At 37.6% G+C, this 22300-nt stretch overlaps 3 protein-coding genes, 1 long non-coding RNA gene and 3 pseudogenes across 12 annotated transcripts; 5 read left to right on the top strand and 2 right to left on the bottom strand.

The window, feature by feature from the left end:
• Nucleotides 1-79: 79 nt before the first annotated feature.
• AT3G32950 lies at nt 80-3347 on the top strand (annotated as a pseudogene; the record flags this gene model as incomplete). The annotated part of the gene is made up of 1 exon: nt 80-3347.
• A 1530-nt stretch (nt 3348-4877) lies between these two features.
• AT3G32940 (RNA-binding KH domain-containing protein) lies at nt 4878-7884 on the top strand. The gene is made up of 8 exons (NM_114063.5): nt 4878-5321; nt 5400-5468; nt 5556-5583; nt 5654-5736; nt 5921-5998; nt 6084-6134; nt 6242-6376; nt 6484-7884. Exons 1-8 carry the CDS (start codon nt 5082-5084, stop codon nt 7621-7623), a joined length of 1824 nt encoding a protein of 607 aa, NP_189783.2. The 5' UTR covers nt 4878-5081; the 3' UTR covers nt 7624-7884.
• Nucleotides 7806-9463, bottom strand: AT3G32930 (6,7-dimethyl-8-ribityllumazine synthase). Of its 2 annotated transcripts, NM_001339073.1 has the most exons (5): nt 9363-9463; nt 8829-9237; nt 8637-8729; nt 8273-8445; nt 7853-8202 (listed from the first exon to the last, which is right to left on the bottom strand). In NM_001339073.1, exons 2-5 carry the CDS (start codon nt 9115-9117, stop codon nt 8008-8010), a joined length of 750 nt encoding a protein of 249 aa, NP_001319675.1. In that variant the 5' UTR covers nt 9118-9237; nt 9363-9463; the 3' UTR covers nt 7853-8007. The 2 variants fall into 2 exon arrangements, with proteins under 2 accessions (NP_566858.1, NP_001319675.1); NM_114062.5 differs by lacking the exon at nt 9363-9463 and having other exon boundaries at nt 7806-8202; nt 8829-9255.
• A 5-nt stretch (nt 9464-9468) lies between these two features.
• Nucleotides 9469-14309, top strand: AT3G32920 (P-loop containing nucleoside triphosphate hydrolases superfamily protein; the record flags this gene model as incomplete). 5 transcript variants are annotated; one of them, NM_001339070.1, is made up of 11 exons in its annotated part: nt 9469-9801; nt 9904-9981; nt 11876-12097; nt 12271-12330; nt 12460-12615; nt 12715-12805; nt 12906-12985; nt 13212-13544; nt 13695-13832; nt 13936-14027; nt 14150-14157. In NM_001339070.1, the coding sequence occupies exons 3-8, from the start codon at nt 11999-12001 to the stop codon at nt 13311-13313; spliced, it is 588 nt and encodes a 195-aa protein (NP_001327865.1). In that variant the 5' UTR covers nt 9469-9801; nt 9904-9981; nt 11876-11998. The 5 variants fall into 5 exon arrangements, with proteins under 5 accessions (NP_001327865.1, NP_001319674.1, NP_189781.4 ...); NM_001339069.1 differs by lacking the exon at nt 9469-9801 and having other exon boundaries at nt 9929-9981; nt 13212-13540; nt 14150-14309; NM_114061.4 differs by lacking the exons at nt 9469-9801; nt 13695-13832; nt 13936-14027; nt 14150-14157 and having other exon boundaries at nt 9929-9981; nt 12715-12871; nt 12977-13083; nt 13212-13313.
• Nucleotides 10080-11731, top strand: AT3G32925 (annotated as a pseudogene; the record flags this gene model as incomplete). The annotated part of the gene is made up of 1 exon: nt 10080-11731.
• A 1649-nt stretch (nt 14310-15958) lies between the features above and the next one.
• On the bottom strand, nt 15959-16224 carry AT3G06295. The gene has a single exon (NR_141241.1). It is a non-coding gene; the product is annotated as an other RNA (long non-coding RNA).
• Nucleotides 16225-19162: 2938 nt separating this feature from the next.
• Nucleotides 19163-22135, top strand: AT3G32917 (annotated as a pseudogene; the record flags this gene model as incomplete). The annotated part of the gene is made up of 1 exon: nt 19163-22135.
• Between the last annotated feature and the right edge of the window lie 165 nt (nt 22136-22300).

Below are 22300 nucleotides of genomic sequence, written 5' to 3'. Positions count from 1 at the left end.
CAACCTAAAAAAGCTGCTGCTAAGAAATGCAATGATGAGGTGGAGTATGTGGGTACAATTGAGCCAACAGCTGTAGAACAAACTGTTGTTCCAGCAGAAAACATTGAGGAAGTTGAAGACATCGATGGAGAGACAGAAAAAGAAGTTGAAGACATCGATGAAGAGACAGAAAAAGAAGCTGAAGACATCAATGGAGAGACATAAAAAGAAGCTGATGAAGACATCAATGGAGAGACAGAAAACGAAGCTGAAGACATTAATGGAGAGACAGAAAACGAAGCTGAAAGTGCAAGCAGCAGAAGAACCTGAAGGCGAGCTTGAATTATCTGGAGATGAAGATGTTGTTCAACCTAAGACCAAGAGGCAGCGTGGACCAACTAGGATGAAAGATATTGCTAAGGGTCCAAATGCCAGAGTGAGAGTGGAGTACACCATGATGGGAGAGCCTATTGTTAAAGGCTCAGTTAAGTTAGCATCATATGCAGGTGCATTGGTCCGTGAACACGTCCCTATCACAATTGATCACTGGACAAAAATAGGTGAAGAAATCAGGACACTTCTCTGGAAATCTATCCAGGTAACACTTCACTTTTTATTTTTTTGTAATATTTGACTATCTTTCCTTATCACAACAATAATCACTTTTTCTGTAATTGATTGAAGGCAAGGTTTGAACTAGATGAGGAGTATCAAAAGGTTGCAGTGCTTAAGCAAATGGGATGTTTGTGGAGATCCTGGAAATCAAGGCAAGTAACTAAGTTTAGAGAAGCAAAGACAAACCAGCAGGGGATGAATCTGAGACCTAAAAATGTTTCTCCATTTGAGTGGAGAAAATTTGTGAAGAGCAAAACTAGCCCTGAATTTAAGGTATGTTGAGGGAGAAGATTAAACTAAGCATATTTACTATGTAGAAAGTTACTAATTAACAATCATTGTTAGGTTATAAGTGATAGCTACAAGGAGAGAAGGCGCAACCAGCTTCCTCACACTTGTAGTCGCAGAGGGATGGTTAGACTTGCAGAAGATATGGTAATCTTATGTGCCTGTTAGGTTATGTTTTTTATTGCTTTGAAATTTTAAAACACTTAGCTTGCTACTAATATTGGCATGTTGTGTTTTTCAGAAAATTTGGTAGTGCAGACCCAACTGAAGTGATGAGGCTAAAGGTTTGGGTTAAGTCACGGACCAAGAAAGATGGAACACCAGTGAATACAAATGCGGCTGAAAAAATTGTGAGTATGTTATAGTTTGGAAGTTGTGACAGTTTGGTTTGTGATGATTGTTAGGTTAGTGATGGTTTGTTAAATTGGATAGGTTAGTGATGGAACAGAAATTGGACTGGTTTGTGATGGTTTTGAAATGAATGTGATAGGCAATAAATCCAGAACTTAGCCAGTCATTGTGTGGACTGGTTTGTGATGGTTTTGAAATGAATGTGATAGGCAATAAATCCAGAACTTAGCCAGTCATTGTGTGGACTGGTTTGTGATGGTTTTGAAATGAATGTGATAGGCAATAAATCCAGAACTTAGCCAGTGATTGTGTGGACTGGTTTGTGATTGTGTGTGATGGTTTGCGGAAAAAGGCAGCTAAGATTGTTAGTAGTGGTCCTCAATCAAATGGGACGAATGAAGCACAAGATTCACTTAGCCAACTCTTAGGGCCTGACAATCCTGGTAGACTAAGGGCGATGGGAAGAAATATGAACAAGACCAAACTAGCTTGTTTCCAAGTAAAAAGCAAATGTATGGCTGAAATGCAACAGAAACAGGACCAGCTCCAGCAGAAGGTCAATGAGTTACAAGAAGTAATTGACAAGATAAAGAACCATGTAAACACTTGTCTACTTATACATAAAGCTAATCAATCGGTTAGTACATATATTTGACTTTGTTTTTTTTTTGGTACAGAGACAATCAGCTGAAGTTGGTGAAACCTCAGCTGCAAGAGTAAGTCACTTTTATTTGATACTTTTGATCTCTTGGTACATAATTAGATGATAATAGCCTATTGATTCCTTATACAGAGTGTGAACCAAGGATCACAACCTAAGTGTATCTTGATGGATTGGGCTGGTACTGATGCAACCGTTGCTGAGGGTTGTATTATATCTTCTGATCCGGATGAGATAGTCAATGGAAGTCGCTTAGGTCCTACAGATGTTAAAGTATTGATTGACACTGCGGTTGTACCAGAAGCATACCTTTGGAGACCCGCAGTTAACATGGAAATTATGGAGAAAGTTGTTGGTCAGATGATAGCTTGGCTTGTTGCTATGTGTGTTAGCCTAGAGGAGAAGCTCAATCCAGACGACATTGCACAGGTAAAATGTTATATATTCAGAGTCATACTAATATATTCAGAGTCATACTAAGACATTGGTTTAATGTGTTTGACAGGGACCAAGACCCACTTATGGAAACAAGTGCAAACTACTGGATTTGTCTTACAATGACGTTATTGTTGCAGAAGGACGTTGGCAGACAAAAGACCAATCTGCATTAGTTAATGGGCTTCCTCTCGGACCTGCTGCAGTGAAAGTATTTGTGGATGTAATACTTCAACCTGAGACGTTCATATGGAGGCCAACGATGGATGTGACATACCTTGAGGACTGTTTACAGTCTTTTGTAGCATGGCCTGCCCACAAAGTTTCCTATGAAAACACCACAGATTCAGCAGTTCAGAAAGCTCCTCTTCAGAGTTCTCAATCAACTTATCCAACAGCATCAGCCTCAAAAGGAAAGTCAGCAGCAGCAAGTCAACAAAATGGAGCAACAGAGAAATCTCTTGGTGAGAAGCAACAAAATGGAGCAACAAAAGGAAAGTCAGGTCATAATTCTTCTATTCAGGTATCTGCAGCCAAGGGTTCAGAATCTGCAGGAACAATTGCAAAATCTCTTGGTGAGAAGCAACCAACAGTAGTTCCAAAGTCTCCTGTGAAGAAAACTCAGTTAGCATCACAAACCCCTCTACGGAGATCTCCGGTAAGTTTGTCTTTGGTTTGACATATTGACTAATAAAATTTCTACATGCGTTTAATCCTGGTTTATAATGTAACATGTTAGCGCCAAAAAATATCTGAAGGTTTGAAGGCTAATCAGAAGTGCAAGTTAATGGATATAAGTGGAAAGAAGCGGGTGGTTGGTGCAGGACGAGTGCATTCAATAGACCCAGATCAAAAGGTACACCATGTTCATTTGGGAGAGAATGCAGCTAGAGTTTGGGTAGATGTAGTGAATGTAGATGATGCAGCAGTCTGGAGGCCATCAGATGAAATTGAGTATATGAGAGATTCACTTGGTTCATCAATTGCATGGCCAAAAGATAAGTTGGTGACCTACTGACTTTGCAGAATCTAGGGTAAGTTTTGAAATTGTTGTGATGCTTGTGCTTTGGTTTTATGCAGGAACTGATATGAGACATTGTTGATTATTGCATGGAGTGAAGAATCTATGGTCCAGATTAGATAGTTTTCTGATTAGGTTAAGACTAGACTAATCAGACTTGTGTTGTTATGTATTTGGCTTTGGTTAAACTTGTTTTGGATGATTATGTTTAACTTTTGAATGGTGTCTCTTGGATTGGAATCAGACTTATTTATAATATAACAACTATTAAGACTTATGTTATGTTGTATGTTTATGTTATGCAAAACATGTTTAGAATTAATCACAAAAGATAGTTCTTTGAGATTGGATATTATAGCAAAAATTGGTTGTTGTTTTCAACTATAGTAGATTATATTAGAGCATAATTAAACGCACTAATTCTGTTTACTATAGCAATTCTTCGATGTCATTGTCAAAAAATTATATATGATAGCATAAAACACAAAGCTACAAAACTTATATTAGAGAGCAATAATTAGTTGTCCTATTAGGTGAGGGTATTATGACACGAAATTAGAAAGATTAGTAATTTATAACAAGAATTAAAGTGATATATCAAAACTCTATAATGACGTTATATCGTTGCTATCGTAGCAAAATATACCATAGCGTACAAAACAATGCTGTCATAGGGGTGACACCTACTATAGCTGCCGCAAACATAGCATTTGTGAATTCGCTGTGTATTACATACGATAGCAGATGGTTTGCGCTAACAATGAAGACTTTTTTTGTAGTGGGAAGGCGTAACATCAACGTTCTTTCGGCAAGACGAGTCTGTGTGATTTCGGAGACAACGAGAGAGAATCACGAGGCAATACTGTGTAACAACGACAGCGATAGAGAATCACGAGAAGGCGACGATGACGGCGAGAGAGATGATGACGGTTAATCGGCGACAGCGACAGCGAGAGAGAAGATGATGGTTAACCGGCGACGACGACAGGCGAGAGAGAATCGATTAGGTTTAGATTTTGAGATTTTGTGTTTTTTGTTTTTTTAATTTTTATTTGCATTAATTAATTTTCAAAAGTTTTTGGTGCTATTTTTGGAAGTTTCAAACGTAAATGCCATTTTTAGAATAAAAAACTTTTTTAGTGTCATTTGTGTCAATCCTCCTATTTAGATTCTTAGACTGAATAATCAAAAATATCCAAAAATATTTAAAAATTACCAAAAATACTAAAAAGTAACCGAAAATATACAAAAAAGTACTCTAAAATAGTTGAAGTATCTGAATAAAATACTTAAATAGATACTAAACTTTAAAACCAAGAAAATCATAACCGAATATATTTCAAATTCAAGATTAAATTGCCCCAAATTTGAAAGTTGGTGATTGTTTTGACATTTTTCCAAATACTTAATTATAAAACAGAAAGAATCAATCGAATAGAACCTAAACGACATTCAAATGTGGATTTCAGATCAAATTCGTCTCAGATATAAGTGCCATTGGAATTTTATGAGTATTTAAGGTAGGGACCACTAACAAAGTAAGAAGTCTAACATCGTTTCACATCATTTTGTTCAGCGTAAAATCGAATAGAAAAAAAGGGGTAACAGAGGAAAAAAAACAAAAAGCTCTACGGTATTTCTCTCAAACCCTTAACGACGAGAGCCGTCGCTAATCGACGACGTAATTCTTAGGTCGAACGGAAAACTCCGCCGCTACGTTTAGTCGAAGAGATGACTTCTACTTCCGCTGCGAAGATCTCAATGTTTGGTGCCAAATCTGGATTCGTTATCCCTAAAAACAAACTATCTGGATCATTGATCCCAATTTTTCAACGTGGAAACAAAACCCTAGGAAGTGCCGATTCAGACACTGGACCTCCGTCGAAGCTGGGGAAGAAAAGAAAGACTAAATGGGCTCCTGATTTGTCACAAGATATTGCAGTCAAGAAATGTCGATTTTTAGCTTACCAGGTATTCAAATTGTCTTCCTTTTAAATTGCTCAAAATTGAAAAATCCATGCAAGTGATTGGTGACCAAATTTTGAGCAGAAACGCGTGGATCAAATTACACAGCGATTGGAATCTGGAACTCTTGAAGTGGAGACTAATAGAACTGACGTAAGTTTTTTTTTTTCTTTTTTCTCTTCTTTATTTGTGCTTCTTTTAGCCATGTTAACTCATTGATAGATTATTATTACTCAACAGCTGGAGTTTGAAAAACGCGAAGCAATTGGTAAAATTTTCCTCGTTTAATCTGTACAATTCGCTTTCCTTCAAATGATATATAGTTTCTTAACTTCTAGGGGAGATACTCGAGTTGAATCCGAGGTACAAGGCTCCACCTGATTATAAGCCATTGCTGAAAGAAGCTAGATTGCCGATCGATGTAAGTTCTCTCATGTGAAGTGTTACCTTACGACCTCATTTGTTTGGAAGAAAGATGCTCATGTCATATCTTGGGAGAGTATTGAGTGTAAACGAAAGGATAGTTCATATTCATATCTGTTTCCTAAGTTATGTGATAACTAAGAATTTTGCAGCTGATATTGTATGGACCTGAGCTTTTGCAGGTTAAAGAACATTCTGATTTCAGCTTTCTAAGTCTCATATTTGGTTCCCAAGGTGATACTCAAAAGCGGCTCGAAAAAGTAAGTCACCTATGATATGTCTTCCTTGTTGTTATCATTCAATTTGACTCTTGAGACCTGCTTACTATTTTCATTATGGGAACAGGAGACTGGAGCTAAAGTACAAATTTTCGGTACTAAAACAGGAGGAGAGAAGGTAAATTTTGGAACTGTCATTATTGTGCTGCTTCTCCATACTGGTCTCTAAAAAGTCTCAATATTCGTATTTGCGAGGGTTTATGAATCGAAGTTTTCTTCGTGCAGGTTGAACTCTCTCCTTCGGATGAAAATGAGATCCAGAAGTCATGGCAAGAGTTATATTTTCAGATATCATCTGACACTTACGAAAAAGTGGATGCAGCTATTGCTGTAGTTGAGCTACTTATGTCTTCAGTGTCTGTGAGTTCCTAAATCTTCTCTAAGAGAGTTATAAGTATGATATGCATCTAGTATTATAAGTCTCAAATTTTCGAATGATTCTCAGATTATGTCATTTTTCCTTGTAGGGAAATACAGGAGCTGGTGCTGCTCCTCCATCTTCCATATCTGAAATTATTTCAACTATTCCAGGCAACAGCATCGCAACTGCTACAGCCCCGACCTCTGAACGGACAACTGACCATAGCCAAGTCCTACAGCATGGTTCCTCATTTCATTTGTCTTCAAATCAAGCTCCACTTCATCCACCTCTTGAACACTTTGTTTCAGGTCTTGGTTATAATATCCAGGAGCAAGAACTGCCTAAAAATTCTATGAATCTCAATCCTCTTTTTGCTCAGCAACTACTTCCAGTTCCTCATGACACATCATTACCTCCTGGTTCTCACGTCCCTCGACCACCGGATTCGTTCCCTTTTAGCCTTTCCAACACACCAAGGACCTATTCTGTGACTTTGCCTCCATATTCTGGCAGTCAGATACAACCAATAGGACCACGTTCTACTGTGAGGCCGTCGACCCTATTTACTTTCCATCCTGTACATAGACCAACACTGTTACCAGACATAGACCAATCAGTACGGCCTTTGGCTCCTAACTTCAGTCCACATCCTGTAGCTCATCAGCCAGGTACTGAAATACCATCAATTCCTTTTCCCTCGGCTAGCAGTCTAATAGCAGAATATGGTTCTGGTAGTTCTCTGCGTCCCATGTCAGTGTCACCACATATTGCTAGTAGGCCTGCTGGTCTTGTTCCGGCTTATCCTCCCACAAATACTGCTTCTAGGCCGTTTCACGGGGATTTCGGTTACATACCACAACAATCAAACATTATTACCACACCACATATATCCCCTAGACCCAACTCACAATCAGCTCATCTCCCTCATCTGCCATTTCAAGCCTCTCAACATTTTGGGCAAAATTTCACAAGATCGCAGCACTTCGACAGGCAGATGGATCAACCCTTGAGCCACCCATCTGCACCATTTCATGGTAACGCGAGATCAAACGTCGGACCTCCATTGTCTCAGATGATGCCTAGAAACTTCCCTGGAGCTCAATTCCCGCAGCATTCTGCTCATTTCCCTCCAAGACCAGTGTTTCATCATGATAACCTGATACCGCGTGGCCAGCCACAGATTCGCCAACGGTTCAACTCTGGTGTCCATCAAGTATATGACCCTTTTTCACCTAGTGATGGTTAATTCAGTATTGTGTTTTCAATAGCCATGTTTCTGCAATAGGGACTGTCCCTTCTGTTACAAGTTACTTAATCGGTTTATGTAATTTACAATGTATAAATGCAATTGTTAATCACTTTTATGATGGCCTGAGAAACCTATATTCGGTACCTTTTTTGTTTGTGATGTGATGGTTCTTGCATAAATTGAGATGGCATGATGAAATTATTGACTATCTTATCCAATCCTAATGCAACTACATACCTCGCAACGATTTTGATAATTTAACTTCACAAAAAACTAACAGTTTCATAGAGTCTAAACATTTGAACATTCTGCATCATAAGACATCGTAGAGTATGTACAGGTTCTAGATTTTGACACATAGTAAAACACTGCCAAGAGGGTTCAAATGTTGGCGCCAGACCTAAGAATCCTCTCCAGCTTCTCAGCCTTAAGGTAATCATTCTCTGTGAGCGGTCCGGCTGGAAAAGGTGTGATCTCCACCACCAAATGTGGCGTCGGTAACTCATCAAACAGAGCTCTCACATTGTTGCAACATACGCTTTGACCGTGCGCACTCTCCCTCCGTATTTGACAACCCTGCAATAGTGTCTCAGTTAGGTATTTTCACAAGGACTGTTAAGTGTTAACTATAGACTTGTTATGTTACCTTGTGAGATGTTGCATCTCTAAAATGATCATCATCTGAGAGAAGAGACGCAATGGCTTTAAGCAAACGGTTTCCTTCGGCTTTCGAAGGTATCCTGTAGTTCCTTCTAAGTGTTCCCTTTGTCGTTGGGTGCCATTTGCTCACTAGCTTCCTCTTATCAGCTGCATCCTTATCTAACCATACAAAGTAAACTTTTTTTTTTCTCATACTCAACATTGAAGCAGACCTTTGTATGAAATAATGAAAATGGATCTATAGCAGAATCAGCAGACAAAACAAGAGTATGTCTGGAATTGGATTAAACCTCTAGACATGGACACACAATCCTATAGACAGATAAGTCATAAGTAGTAGAAACAAAAACCTGGTTTGTTGCCCTTAATGTTCTGAAGCCACTTTGAGAAACCAAGATCAGCACCATCATCATATTCAACATCAACACCACCAGTATCCAAACCTAAGATTATCCAAATAACAACAAAAATCAATAACAATAAAAACGAACCATTACAAAAAAAAAAAAAAAAAACTAGAGAAGTCGTTAAATTAACCGAACCAGAAACGATAGGGTTAGACTTGGATCCAGCAAAGCCAGCTTTCACGAGAGCGTAGAAGACACAAATCCGACCAGCCCATAAGATAGGGGTCTCAAGCAGTGAAGCACGAGTAGAGCCATTTGAGATTTTCTTCGGATAACGAAAAATTCGATGGAGGGTTAACTTGGACCCAGGAAAGATGGACTTTTGAAGAAGTAAACAAGATGGGTTTGAGTTGGAGAGAGTAGGAATCGTTGATTGGGATCTGAAGTTGGACACTGAAGAGACTTGAACCAGTGAGAGTTGCATTGTTGTTTTTGATCTGGGCGGCTGAGTTTGAGAGAGAATTTTATCTTTTGTTCAGTCGAAGTGGATCAAGTTGAAGCGACGTCGTTCTGAGTTTTTTTCTTCGCTGGTTAATAATCTATACTATTAAGAGATAACGAGTTCCAGCATTTTAGCAAGCCATTTGAGCTATTTTTACCAAAAACGGTTAATTTCTTTTTTCTTGTGTTTATAAAAAATAAATTTAAAGGGTAAAATCGCAAACTTACCTCTCCTACGAAGTTGATCTGATCCGATCACTAATCCGACCCGTAAAAACACACATTGATCCCTTTCTTTTACCCTAATATTTAATATTTTCTCTTGGCCTCTGTCTCTATCTCTCCCGCGTCTCTTTTTTCTTCTTTCCCTAGCAGAAATCAATTCAATTGTTGTTGTTGTTCTTATTCTTTTCCATTGTAATTTTTCTTTTTTTAGATGATTTTTTTGTTTCATTCATGGGTTTCAGTTTATAGTTGCGGCGGAGAGGGTTCGGATAAGACCTCCAGCTTCGTAAATGTTGGCTGATTCTCGAGTTTTTTTATGATGGTTGTATGATCGTTGTTCTTCTGTGGATGATATAGAATCTCTAGCAGTTTTTCATCATATACTTGCAAATGATCCAGGGAAGAGTCTTTTACGGTTCAAATAGTCTCTTCTTCTCCTACGGTATAATCTTAACCTCTCTTTGCGCTTCTCAATGAAAAAGTTTTTCTTATGGTGCATGTTCTGTTAGACTGTAATTGATTTTAACAAGTGCTGGTTGTATAGGGTTTCATGGGGTTTTGCAGTTACTTAGAAGAAGTGTGGTTGGAACATCGTTTCAGCTCCGAGGCTTTGCTGCCAAAGGTTGTCTAAAGCTTTTACCTTTTGTGTATATGAATCAATTTTACTCAAATTGGTTTTTGATGTTTGATGAATATATGTATTTCCACAGATTACTAGAGCTAAATCCGTTTGCGTTTTTGATTGCTTAGCTCACTGTGGTTGTTAAAGTTGAGGTTTTTACACATTTGTGTTTCGCTGATGACCTAATGGTGCTCTCAGATGGTAAAGTTCGTTCTATCGAGAGCATTGTCAACGTTTTTGATAATTTCTCTAAATATTCAGGGCTAAAGATAAGCATGGAGAAATCAACAATGTATCTAGCGGGTGTCCCGTCTTCTATTCATCAACATATGAAACGCGAATTCCCTTTTGTTGTAGGGGAAATTCTAGTACGATATCTCGGATTGCCCTTAGTGACTAAGCGACTCATTGCCTCTGATTATGCTCCCCTCATAGAGCAGATAAAGAAACGCATTAGATCTTGGACTTCCCGCTTCCTTTCATTTGCGGGCAGATTTAACTTAATCAGTTCAGTATTATGGAGTATTAGTAACTTTTGGTTAAGTGCTTTCCGGCTTCCTCGGGATTGTATTCAACAAATAAACAAGTTGTGTTCTGCGTTTCTTTGGTCCGGTCCAGATTTAAACCCAAGGAAGGCAAAACTCTCTTCGGACCAAGTCTGCAAACCAAAAACAGAGTGGGGTCTTGGATTAAGAAACTTGAAAGAGATAAACGACGTGTGCTGCTTAAAGTTGGTATGGAGAATTCTCTCTCATGGTAACTCACTCTGGGTTAAATGGATTGAAATGTACCTCCTCAAACAAGAGTTGTTCTAGACAGTCAAAGAGAGTGCGAGTATGGGTTCTTGGATTTGGAGAAAAATAATTAAGTACAGAGATGCTGCCACTGTAAGGTTGAAGTGGGGAATGGAGAGTCGACCTCATTCTGGTTCGACTCATGGTCCCATATGGGTAGACTTGCTGAGGTCGCCGGAGAGAGAGGAGTCATAGATATGGGAATAAGCAGAAAGATGTCAGTTGCGAATGCGTGGAGAACACGTCGAAGGCGAAGACATAGGAATCCAGTCTTAAACTCGATCGAAGAAGTGCTACAGGAGCAATGGCAGAACATAAACGACAACAGTGATAAATTTTTGTAGAAAGGCAAGAATGATATATTCAAAGGTAAATTCTCAGCGAAGGCTACTTGGAACCATACCCGCACTACTTCTAATATAGTGGACTGGCACAAAGGAGTGTGGTTTTCTCATGAAACACCGAAATACTCTTTTTGTGTATGGCTTGCGTTTCATGATAGGCTTGCAACAGGGGCCCGGGTGTTAAGTTGGAATAGAGACGCTTCGGGGATCTGCTATCTTTGCAACAGCTGCCTGGAAACTAGAGATCATCTTTTTTTCTCATGCACGTTTACTTCGGAAATTTGGGATGCACTTGCTAGAGGACTGTTTAAGCAGGAGTTTACAAGTGATTGGTCTCAACTTATCAATATAGTCTCAGCCCCTCGTAGTGATCGAGTGGAGAGGTTTCTCATGAGATACTTATTTCAAGCCACAGTCTATACTGTTTGGAGGGAAAGAAACGGGAGGCGCCATGAGGAAAAGCCAAAGTCTGCAACTATACTTATTCAGTGGATTGATAAGCAAATGCGAAATTAGTTATCTACCATTCGAAGGATGAAAGACCGACGATACGACGCTAGCTTCCAAAGTTGGCTCCAAAGTCGAGCTTGATCATTTTCAAGCTCAAATAACTTGTGTTTCCTTAATTTGTTTCTATCAAACTCACGACGCACTAGTTGTACAAACGTTATTTATTTTTTATATATAATTTAACATTGTTTTCAAAAAAAAGTTGAGGTTTTTGCCATTAACTCTGCAATTGTTTTTGTTTTGAAGCTAAAAAGAAATCCAAGTCAGATGGAAATAGATCATCTGAAGATGGTATATATGTCGAAAAAGGAGATGGCTCTTTAGCAAGCACTTGATCAGATTACAAGTTCATTTGGCAAAGGGTCCATAATGTATCTCAGTCGTGCTGTTTCTCCTCGAAATGTCCCGGTTTTCTCTACCGGATCTTTTGCCCTTGATGTAGCTTTGGGAGTTGGTGGCCTTCCTAAGGTATATATATCTCTCTTGGTCATATTATTCTTTCCCCAAAATGTGGGTTTTAGTGTTTTTATAAGTTGGTTCTATTTCAATGTTTAGCTTTGTTAATTGAGGTTAATGTATAAGTCTATGTATTCTCTTTGAAGAGTCCAATAATATTGGTCTCCCCATTATGAATTCCTTAGGGGCGTCTTGTGGAGATATATGGTCCTGAAGCATCGGGAAAGACAGCACTTGCTCTTCATGTTATTGCAGAAGCACAAAAACAAGGAGGTTATTATTTGTTTCTTTTAACTCTTCGGCTATGTTCTTTACAGAGCCATACGTCGTATCCTAAAGAAGTTTTTTGCATATAGGAACTTGTGTCTTTGTAGATGCTGAGCATGCTCTTGATTCGATCACTTGCTAAGGCAATCGGTGTAAATACAGAAAATCTGCTTCTATCACAGCCTGATTGTGGCAAACAGGCCCTTAGTCTTGTGGATACTTTGATCCAAAGTGGTTCAGTTGATGTTATTGTAGTTGATAGTGTAAGTAAGGTGATTTATATGGGATGGATAATGGGTTGATGCTTTTGCTATTGGATCTATATTTCGGTCTCTCATGTTTTCATGTGATTTTGTTTACAGGTGGCTGCTCTTGTACCTAAAGGAGAACTCGATGGAGAGATGGGTGATGCCCATATGGCTATTCAAGCCAGATTGATGAGTCAAGCTTTGCGTAAATTTAGCCATTCTTTATTGTTATCGCAAACACTTCTGATCTTTATAAATCAGGTAAGAGAACGTTAGTAGCTGAGATTTGTATTCAAAATGTAAAGTCTCTTATGAGAATGTATCTTTACTTCCCCATGTTTCATATTCAGGTGAGATCAAAACTATCTATTTGGAGGATTTGGAGGTCCAACAGAAGTTACTAGTGGTGGAAATGCTTTGAAGTTTTATGCGCCTATGCGTTTGGATATTAAGCGAATTGGACTTATCAAGAAAGGCGAAGAGGTAAACTTCCGTATACCAGCTTACACATTTTGGGTTCCAAGCTCTTACTTAACTTTTCTGTTGGCTCCTTAGTTCTTCAGAATGACCAAATGTTGTCTACAAACTGCATTTTTCTATTGGCTCCTTAGTTCTTCAGAATGACTAAATGCTTGTGTTTGAATGCTTGTGCACACAACGGGAAGTCAAGTCTCCGTGAAGATAGTGAAGAACAAGCTCGCTCCGCCATTTAAGTATCTTACACAACTGTTTTACCAGAGTCAAACTCTTAAAGCCAGCCATCAAGTCATGTTTTAGAGATCTAATATATAGATAAAAAATACACAATTTGGTGTTCACATGGTTCTTTCTCTTCTTCTTGTTTGCTTAGTATGAACAGATACATGACCTGCAAAGGGACGTGGTTAGCAAGTGCAGGGGCTTACCAACCTGCTGAAGTTGTCGAATATGCGTCTTGAAAGTAGGTATTTCATCTTTTATTCTCTCTTATGTGCGGTTTAAGTTCTTGAATCTTCAGTGTAATATTTCATTTTACATCACTTCTCTTGGCTCTTTTTGAATCTTGATCATAAACTGAGTTATTCCATGTGTGTGTTAAATTTCTTGGTTTGCAGTATCCAGACACTTCTTTGTATACTCGGACACAACCAATACTTTCCTGTGATGGTTCACACCAACACACCTGACGACTATGTCCATGTGCCTAGAATATATACCCACTTGGGGATAAGAAGAGAGAAGAACAAGTTTAAGTAAGTCTCAGCTTACATTTTCATATGTTCTTTCTTTAATTAAAAGTTATTATTTAAGTTTTATTTTTGGTTTGAGTTTTATTTTCTTTGTTTTTTTATGCAGACGATACAAAGTACATTAATCGGATAGAAACTCGATAAGAGAAAGGTCCAGCCAAAAATTGTGAATTTCTTCAACGTGTTAGATTGTGGAAGGTATGACATGTATGTGATGTAGGTTATACGTTTTATTCCTCCATACAAATCCCATAATTCAGATTTTGACTTTTATCAATATGGAAAAGTCTTAGTAATTTACTTATTCTTTATTTATACAGCAAGAGGTTTCACTTTGGGAACCAAAAACGCAAGGTGAAGCCTTTGCCCATTCCACCGCAATAACATATCCATTTTTTTATTAAGTGATTCATAAAAGTAATTCAATTGTATTAGCTATTGTACCCACTTTACTTTATTACAAAATATCATAAACTTTATTTTGTATACCTGTTATATATCCTATTTTTACGGTTACAATTTAATGCATTCACATAGATAAATTAAAAATGCCTATGAAAAAAAAGCTTGGTTCAAAAAAAAAAGAATGAAAAATATCTGGATTAATAATACAATTGCAATTTTTAAATTGTTATTTGTTGCTGTATGAATTAATCAAATTATAACTATTTTGTGGTGTTAACTTAGTATAGTGATTGAATTAAATAATATGTGTTAATTGTTAATCCAATATTAAAATTATCTTAGTGTGTTCTGTTTATTAATTTCATATATTTTTCTTTTTTCAAAATAACTATAACGTATGTTTCAAAAAACATTAATCATATATCCATACTGACCCGGGCAAATATTTAGAATACAAATATTTTACCAATTTAGGATACAAATATTTTACCAATTTAGGAAACATAAGACCCGAGTAGAGCATAGGTTATCAATCTAGTTATTCATTAAAGGATTAACAAATGTTGCTTGACAAAAAAAGAAGATTAACAAATGTTCTTACAACTAGATCAAAACCATATTACAACACAGATTAAAATTTATTTGGTACAAAAGACATATATATACATATATATATATATATTATATTTTATTATAAATTTTTGATATATTATAGTAGTAAGTGATTTTTTAATTGTTAGAGTCTATATATAATATTAAACTAGATATTGACCCGCGGTACACCGCGAATTGATTATTTGCGTTAAAATTTTAATCACTGTTTTAATTTAATATCATCTGTATATAAATAATTGAGTTATATTTTTAATTTATCACCTTACTTTTTATATCTATTTACATTTAATGATATATTACTTTGTTTTTGATTTGGTTGTGTTTAGTTAAGAAAACATGTTTATTATATGCATCACTATCGCTAAAAATTAACCCGCGATAAACCGCATGACAATATTTATAACTAAATTGAAATTTAAGTTGTATTTGTTTTGTTAATATTGTTTTTTTTAGTGTTTAAGATTGTATAATTGTATTTAGATTGTTAATTCTAGGATTTCACCCGTACTTTACCATCCATATAATATATTGATCTATAAACCCATTCCACCATATAACTTTGTGACATTAAATTACTTTGTTATTTTTTTACATAATACTTTTTACCTAAAATATATCTAATTCGAGTCAATTTAAAAATTTGCTTTTAAATGATTTCCATAATTTATATATTGTATTTTTTATTGAGTTTAAATATTATTAATATTATCAACTTTTTATAGAATTTAAATACTATAATAATGTTAAAGTTTAAACTAATTGTTGGTAAAAATAGTGTATTGAAATAGCCCAAACCCCATTTATATTCTATAGAACCCAAATGCCTAGAGTTGGTTCACAATTCACTAATCACAAGTCATACTGATTCATTCAAGTAAACCACATTGATTTAGTCAAGTAAACAACACCACATACAGAATTGGTCAACATCAACAATTTACTTTCTCTTAGTTTTGACTCATCAGAGATAATCAATAATTTGGTTTCTTCTCATGCCTGAGTCTATGTCTTTCTCTTGTAAATTCAACTGAAGCAATTACGAAAAATAGATAAATGAAAAAGAAAACAAAACTGAAAAACAAAACTGTAGAGAAGAATATATTTTCAACTCCTTGTGAGAAAAAAACAGCGAGAGAAACGACAAAAAATATGGTAATGATTGACGAAGAACGGTTGACTTAGAGTAAAATCGGAAACCCAAAATCTGTGATTATTATTGTTAGCCTAAATCAATGGGTGGTGATGGCAATCTCGTCGATGGTGTACGTCGTTGTTTTTTTTTTCCAATGTCGTCCTTCTTCTTCTTCTCTCAATAATCACGATCATATTCAAAATTCTCTCAGCGTTTCTAATCCCAACGACGCTAACAACGACTGCGATTTAAAGAAACTTACTATTATCGAAGATTTTGATGAAGGATAAAAATTAGATAGAAAGCATATGACAAACTTTCCAAATTTATCTGCTTTTACATTTCCAGTCAACTTTTTATTATTTTAATTTAACCATTTGTGAAAGAAACGTTATGGTATGGGTTTATTTTTGTCTTTTAGCAAAACAATGGATGAACCACTTACACAAAAAAAATGGGATGAATCATCTGTATAATGCAACACACAATTCAAGGCTAATTTTATATTTACTTTTAATATTATGTATGGTTATATAATACATTGTACAGAAACAATTTTACACGCACCCAAAAAAACCTCTCTCTATTACTTATACCAAAAAACTAAAATCTCTTACACACAACGAAAGAAAGAAGATCATATTTCATTTTTAAAATCAAGGTATGTTTTTATTTTATATATAATATATGTATGTATTAAAAATATTTTACTATAATTTTATACATGTCAATTAATTAAAAATAGAGTAATTTTATTGATTAATTTATTTATATCTTCAAACTTCGGTATAAAATTATTGAAATACAAACATATTTAGTTATAAGTACAATTTTATGAACTATTATAATTTTGATTTCTAAAATGTAAACTTTCCATGAATTAAAACAATAGCTTGATGTATGTTACCAATTGTTTTTAAATTTTTTGTTAGGTGTCTATAAAGTAGAAGTTTCATAATTTTTATCTTTTTGATGTAATAAAAAATCACTATTAGTATTTGATTTCTTATTAATAATTAAATAGTATCAAAAGGAATATATACATTTTTACATATATTCTTAAAAGAAAATTAACTTTTATATGGTATAATTTGTTTTATAAATTGCAGCAAATAAAATTATAATTGCGCATATTATATATACATAAGATTAATGCATGCTATTATTTATATTTAGCTCTAAATCATAATTATAAAGAATTTAAAATAGTAAATTATTTAAAATCAAAATAAAGATATAATGAAATATTTGATATTAATATAACATTTACTTTTGTTTAATACCTACTTGAACATGTTAATTACAGATTTTTCATATTGTAGATATGACGTCTAATCGCCGACAAAACACAAATAACACCGAGGAAGCTGATACAAATGTTTATACTGAAACATCAACATGGGTAGTAATTCATAGTGGAAAGAGCAAGAAATAAATATTTAGATAACTGCTAGTAATTCATAGTAGAAAGAGCAAGAAGTAAATATTTAGAATATTTCTCATTACCTAAATATGATTAACTAAATTTTATATTCTTTGAAAATTTATTTCATTTTTTTCAATAATAGGTATGTAAAATTATACATTAATTTCAAAGAGAACCGCCACAACTCTAGGATATGATGCAACGTTATTTTAGAGAAAATATTGCAGATCATGGGAAAATCAAAATACTAGATGTTAATGCGTTTTTGCTGTTGTATTTGAATTAAAAATATTAAATATTTTAATAATTATCACAATAAATAATAAATAAAATCATAATTTAATATTATATAATAAAACCCGTTGAAAGCAATAGCTATATTTAAGCTCACCTGAAAACATTGACCCTTATTGATCCGCTTTCCCTATTGAACATTTAGGCATTGAATGGGTGAACACATTTTTGGCAGTCTAAAAGATGGGGCAGATAAACTGCATTTAATGCACCAATCAGCCAAAAAAGTAAAAAGCAACGTGACTGTACGCAGATTTATATTTTTTGTCGTTTAGTGCTAAAAGCAGAGTAACTGCATGCATTTCTCTCTCATTCATTATGTAACGTCCGTGAACCGGAAAATCGGTTAGGGTTTGTTTTAAATCGTCCGGTTTAATTGGTTGGATTAATTGGAAACTCTAAAGTGTGCCTATAAAAGAAGGAAACACGAAATTAGGGCTTTGGTTAGCCACTTTTCGTTTTATAAAGGGAAAAAAGAGAAAGAAAGAGAAGAACCAGAATCGTTAGGGTTTGGGAGGAAACGTTTTCGACATATCAAATCGTTGTCAAAGGTAACGAAATTCGGTAGGGTTATTCGCAAGTCGTTTATCGTTATTCTCCAGTTTACAGAACTGGATTTGGATGAAAATTGGTTGAGTTATTCGCAGTTTCGTGAGACACATTTTCTCAGACGCGAATTAGGACCATCGGAGATTGAAACTGAGATCGTGGTCTCGTCTGTTTTCCGATCGGCACGATATTTTTTGAGAATCTTCGTGACGTCTAAGTATAGCGTGTCACCGGAGGGATTTAATAGTTAACGGTTAGTTTATATTTTAGGGTTTCGTCTTTGAGACTGTTTGTTTCTGTCTTTCATGTCCAGTTTGTTTTAAAGGTTGTTTTTGGTTGTGACTTGTTGTAGGACGTTTCTGGACTGTTTCAGACGTAAAGAGAGTCTCTCCTAAGTTTAATTATTGTTAGAATCAATTTGTTAAGTTGAGTGCGTGACCATGAGCTTATCTGAGCGATTGGGTTGTATGATTTGTTTTATGTGATGATATGTAGGTGTGGTGAATGTGTGTTTGGGTGAATTGTTCAATGACTGGTTTGTTTATGTTGTATTTTTTATTATACCCTTTTATCTGCTTGTGTGTATAGCTCGTAGATGGGAGGATCGCCTCACTAAGTATTTGTGATAATACTTACGCATCTCTTTTTTTTTTATGCAGGTAAAGATAAAGTGTGATCGTGGAATCATGGCAAGGAAGAGAGGATGATCTAGGAACTCGTTTGGTTTATTTTAATGTTTTGGTTATTGGAACCGGTTAGGGTTGTGTTAGGATTGTTAGTCATTCTTGGTTTTGTTGGTTGCATTATTTATTTATTCATAAAATAATTTTTTTAACTTGCGGTTTAATTGTTGCTTTATTGGTTGGTTTAATTAGATATTTTTAAGAATATTTAATTATATTTAAAAAAAAAATGGGTCGGGTTGTTTTAATTTGGTATCAGAGCGATTACGGTTCTAGGATGTGTAAAAAAAATTAATTGATGAATTATTTTCTTGATGATTGATGTGGGATGAGCTAGGGTGTTAGCATACTGAGGATTGATTATGGAGTGTTTAGTCAATTGTTTGTTGTTGGACCTACCATCATATTCTCCGAGCCTTAAATGAGATTCCACGGTAAGTTGTTTGTGATATATTCGTTGTTCTAGTTTCTTAGCCTTTTGTTCTTGAGTAGCGCAGATGGTTAGAGGAGCTAGAGTTCGTGGTCGTGGTCGTGGTCGTGGTCGCGGTGGAGGATGAGTCCTCGAGGGTACCAGCGAGAGTGATGGCCACAGTGCCACAATTGAGTAGAGTGTGGGTTCGCAGTCTGAGTTTGTGGAGCCCAGGGTTGGGGACGGTCTTGGTGCTGATATAGCTAGTGCAGCCGGAGTGGGGGCTGGTGGAGCTGGTGTCGGTGCCGGTGTGTATGTCGTTTGTGCTGAGACCTAAGAGTGATGGGTGCCGTAGCCGGAGGAGCCCAGGTTCCAGAGGTTGTTTTGACGGGCCTGCTGAGGCAGTTGTTGGAGCGGTTACCAGGTGTGGTACCAGTGCAGGCTCCAGTTGCGCCACGAGTGGCGGAGGTTCAGCAGAGGGCTGCGGTTGCTGAGGAGGTTCCATCTTATTTGAGGATGATGGTGCAGTTGTAGAGGATTGGCACCGAGTATTTTTATGGTGGTACTAGTCCTGAGGAGGCCGACAGTTGGAGGGCGCGGCTTGAGCGGAACTTCGGTTTGAGCAAATGCCCGACGGAGTATCGGGTGGATCTGGCAGTGCATTTTCTAGAGGGGGATGCACATTTGTGGTGGCGGAATGTGACTGCCAGGAGGAGGCAGGCAGATATGTCTTGGGCAGATTTCGTGGCTGAGTTTAATGCCAAGTACTTTCTGCAGGAGGCGCTCGATCGTATGGAGGCGCGTTTTCTTGAGCTGACACAGGGTGAGCGGTCGGTTCGACAGTATGACCGGGAGTTTAACCGACTTTTGCTGTATGCGGGTCGGGACATGGAGGATGACCAGGCCCAGATGAGGAGGTTCTTGAGGGGACTTCGACCGGATTTGAGGGTGCGGTGTAGAGTGTCGCAGTACGCCACGAAGGCGGCACTGGTGGAGACAGCTGTTAAGGTAGAGGAGGACCTTCAGAGGCAGGTGGTAGCAGTGAGTCGAGCGGTACAACCGAAGAAGACTCAGCAGCAGGTCGCACCTAGCAAGGGCAACAAGCCTGCGCAGGGGCAGAAGAGGAAGTGGGATCATCCTTCTAGAGCTGGACAGGGTGGTTGTGCGGGATGTTTTTCTTGTGAGAGGCTTGACCACAAGATAGCGGATTGCACGCAGCGAGCTTAGACGAGAGAGTGCTACCACTGCAGGGAAATAGGACATCTCAGGCCGAATTGTCCTAAGTTGCAGCGGATGGCAGTGGCAGTAGTACAGCCGGCGGTGCAGCAGAGAGCGCCAGTGCAGCAGGGAGTGCAGCAGTTAGCACATATTGCAGCGGTACCGCAGGGTTACACCACACGTAAGATAGGCAGTACAAGCAACAGAGCGATCACTGGTATGATTTCTTAGACTCAGACTTTGTGAATTATTTCTGTTGTTTTGGATATCATTGTTTTGTGATGAATGTTAGGTTTCTTAGCACATGAGGTTTGTAGGGACCTTATTAGTGGGCGGTGTAGAGGCCCATGTGTTGTTTGACTCTGGAGCATCGCATTGCTTCATTACCCCGGAGAGTGCCTCGCGCGGCAACATCCTTGGGGATCCTGGTGAGCAGTTTGGAGCCGTCAAGGTTGCTAAACGGCAGTTTCTAGCGGTTCTAGGGAGAGCGAAGAGTGTGGAAATTCTTATTGAAGGGGAGTCAATGCCAGCATATTTGATTATCAGCCCTGTAGAGTTGTATGATGTTATTCTGGGAATGGATTGGTTGGATCATTACAGAGTACATCTTGACTGCCACCGTGGGAGAGTTTCTTTTGTGCGGCCAAACGGGAGGTTGGTTTACCAGGGAGTGAGACCTACCTCAGGGAGTCTCGTCATCTCAGCAGTGCAGGCAGAGAAAATGATCGAGAAGGGTTGCGAGGCTTACCTGTGACGATATCTATGCCGGAGTCTGTGGGGCAGGTAGTAGTGAGCGACATTCGGGTTGTTCAAGAGTTCGAGGATGTGTTTTAATTGTTGCAGGGATTGCCACCATCACGGTCTGATCCTTTCACAATTGAGTTGGAACCAGGGACAGCGTCGTTGTCTAAGGCACCCTACAGGATGGCTCCAGCAGAGATGGCAGAGCTGAAGAAGCAGCTAGAAGATTTGTTGGGTAAGGGATTCATTCGTCCTAGTACTTCACTTTGGGGAGCGCCTGTGTTATTTGTGAAGAAGAAGGACGGGAGTTTCCATTTATGTATTGACTACCGGGGGTTGAACCGGGTCACTGTGAAGAACAAGTACCCTTTGCCAAGGATCGATGAGTTGTTGGATCAGTTGAGGGGTGGTACTTGTTTTTCCAAAATTGACTTGACGTCGGGTTATCACCAGATCCCGATAGCGGAGGGAGATGTTCGCAAGACTGCTTTCAGGACGAGATATGGAATTTTTGAGTTCGTGGTGATGCCTTTCGGTTTGACTAATGCACCTGCATCGTTCATGAGGTTGATGAACAGCGTGTTCTATGAGTTTTTGGATGAGTTTGTGATCATCTTTATTGATGACATTCTGGTGTATTCTAAGAGTCCTGAGGAGCATGAGGTACGTATGAGGCGAGTGATCGAGAAGCTGCGGGAGCTGAAGTTGTTCGCTAAGTTGAGCAAGTGCAGTTTCAGGCAGAGAGAGATGGGTTTCCTGGGTCACATTGTGTGAGACCCCGTCCCGGACGTCTCGGCGTCCGGCGACGTTGGACTCAAGTTCGCGCCTCTTCCCGGCCGAACCGCTTAATTTTTCGCGATTCAACATAGAATTGCCTTTACGAGGCTAAATTCTATAATCACTTTCTTATTAAACAGCGGAAGTCTTTCTAACCTTGGTTTAATTCTAACCAAGGTATTTTAAAAGGGTTTGCAATTCTAACAAATTCTAAAAGGGTTT

This window comes from Arabidopsis thaliana, chromosome 3, assembly GCF_000001735.4.
Source record: "Arabidopsis thaliana chromosome 3, partial sequence".
Taxonomy (NCBI): Eukaryota; Viridiplantae; Streptophyta; class Magnoliopsida; order Brassicales; family Brassicaceae; genus Arabidopsis; species Arabidopsis thaliana.
This window is presented reverse-complemented; position numbering and strand designations above follow the sequence as displayed.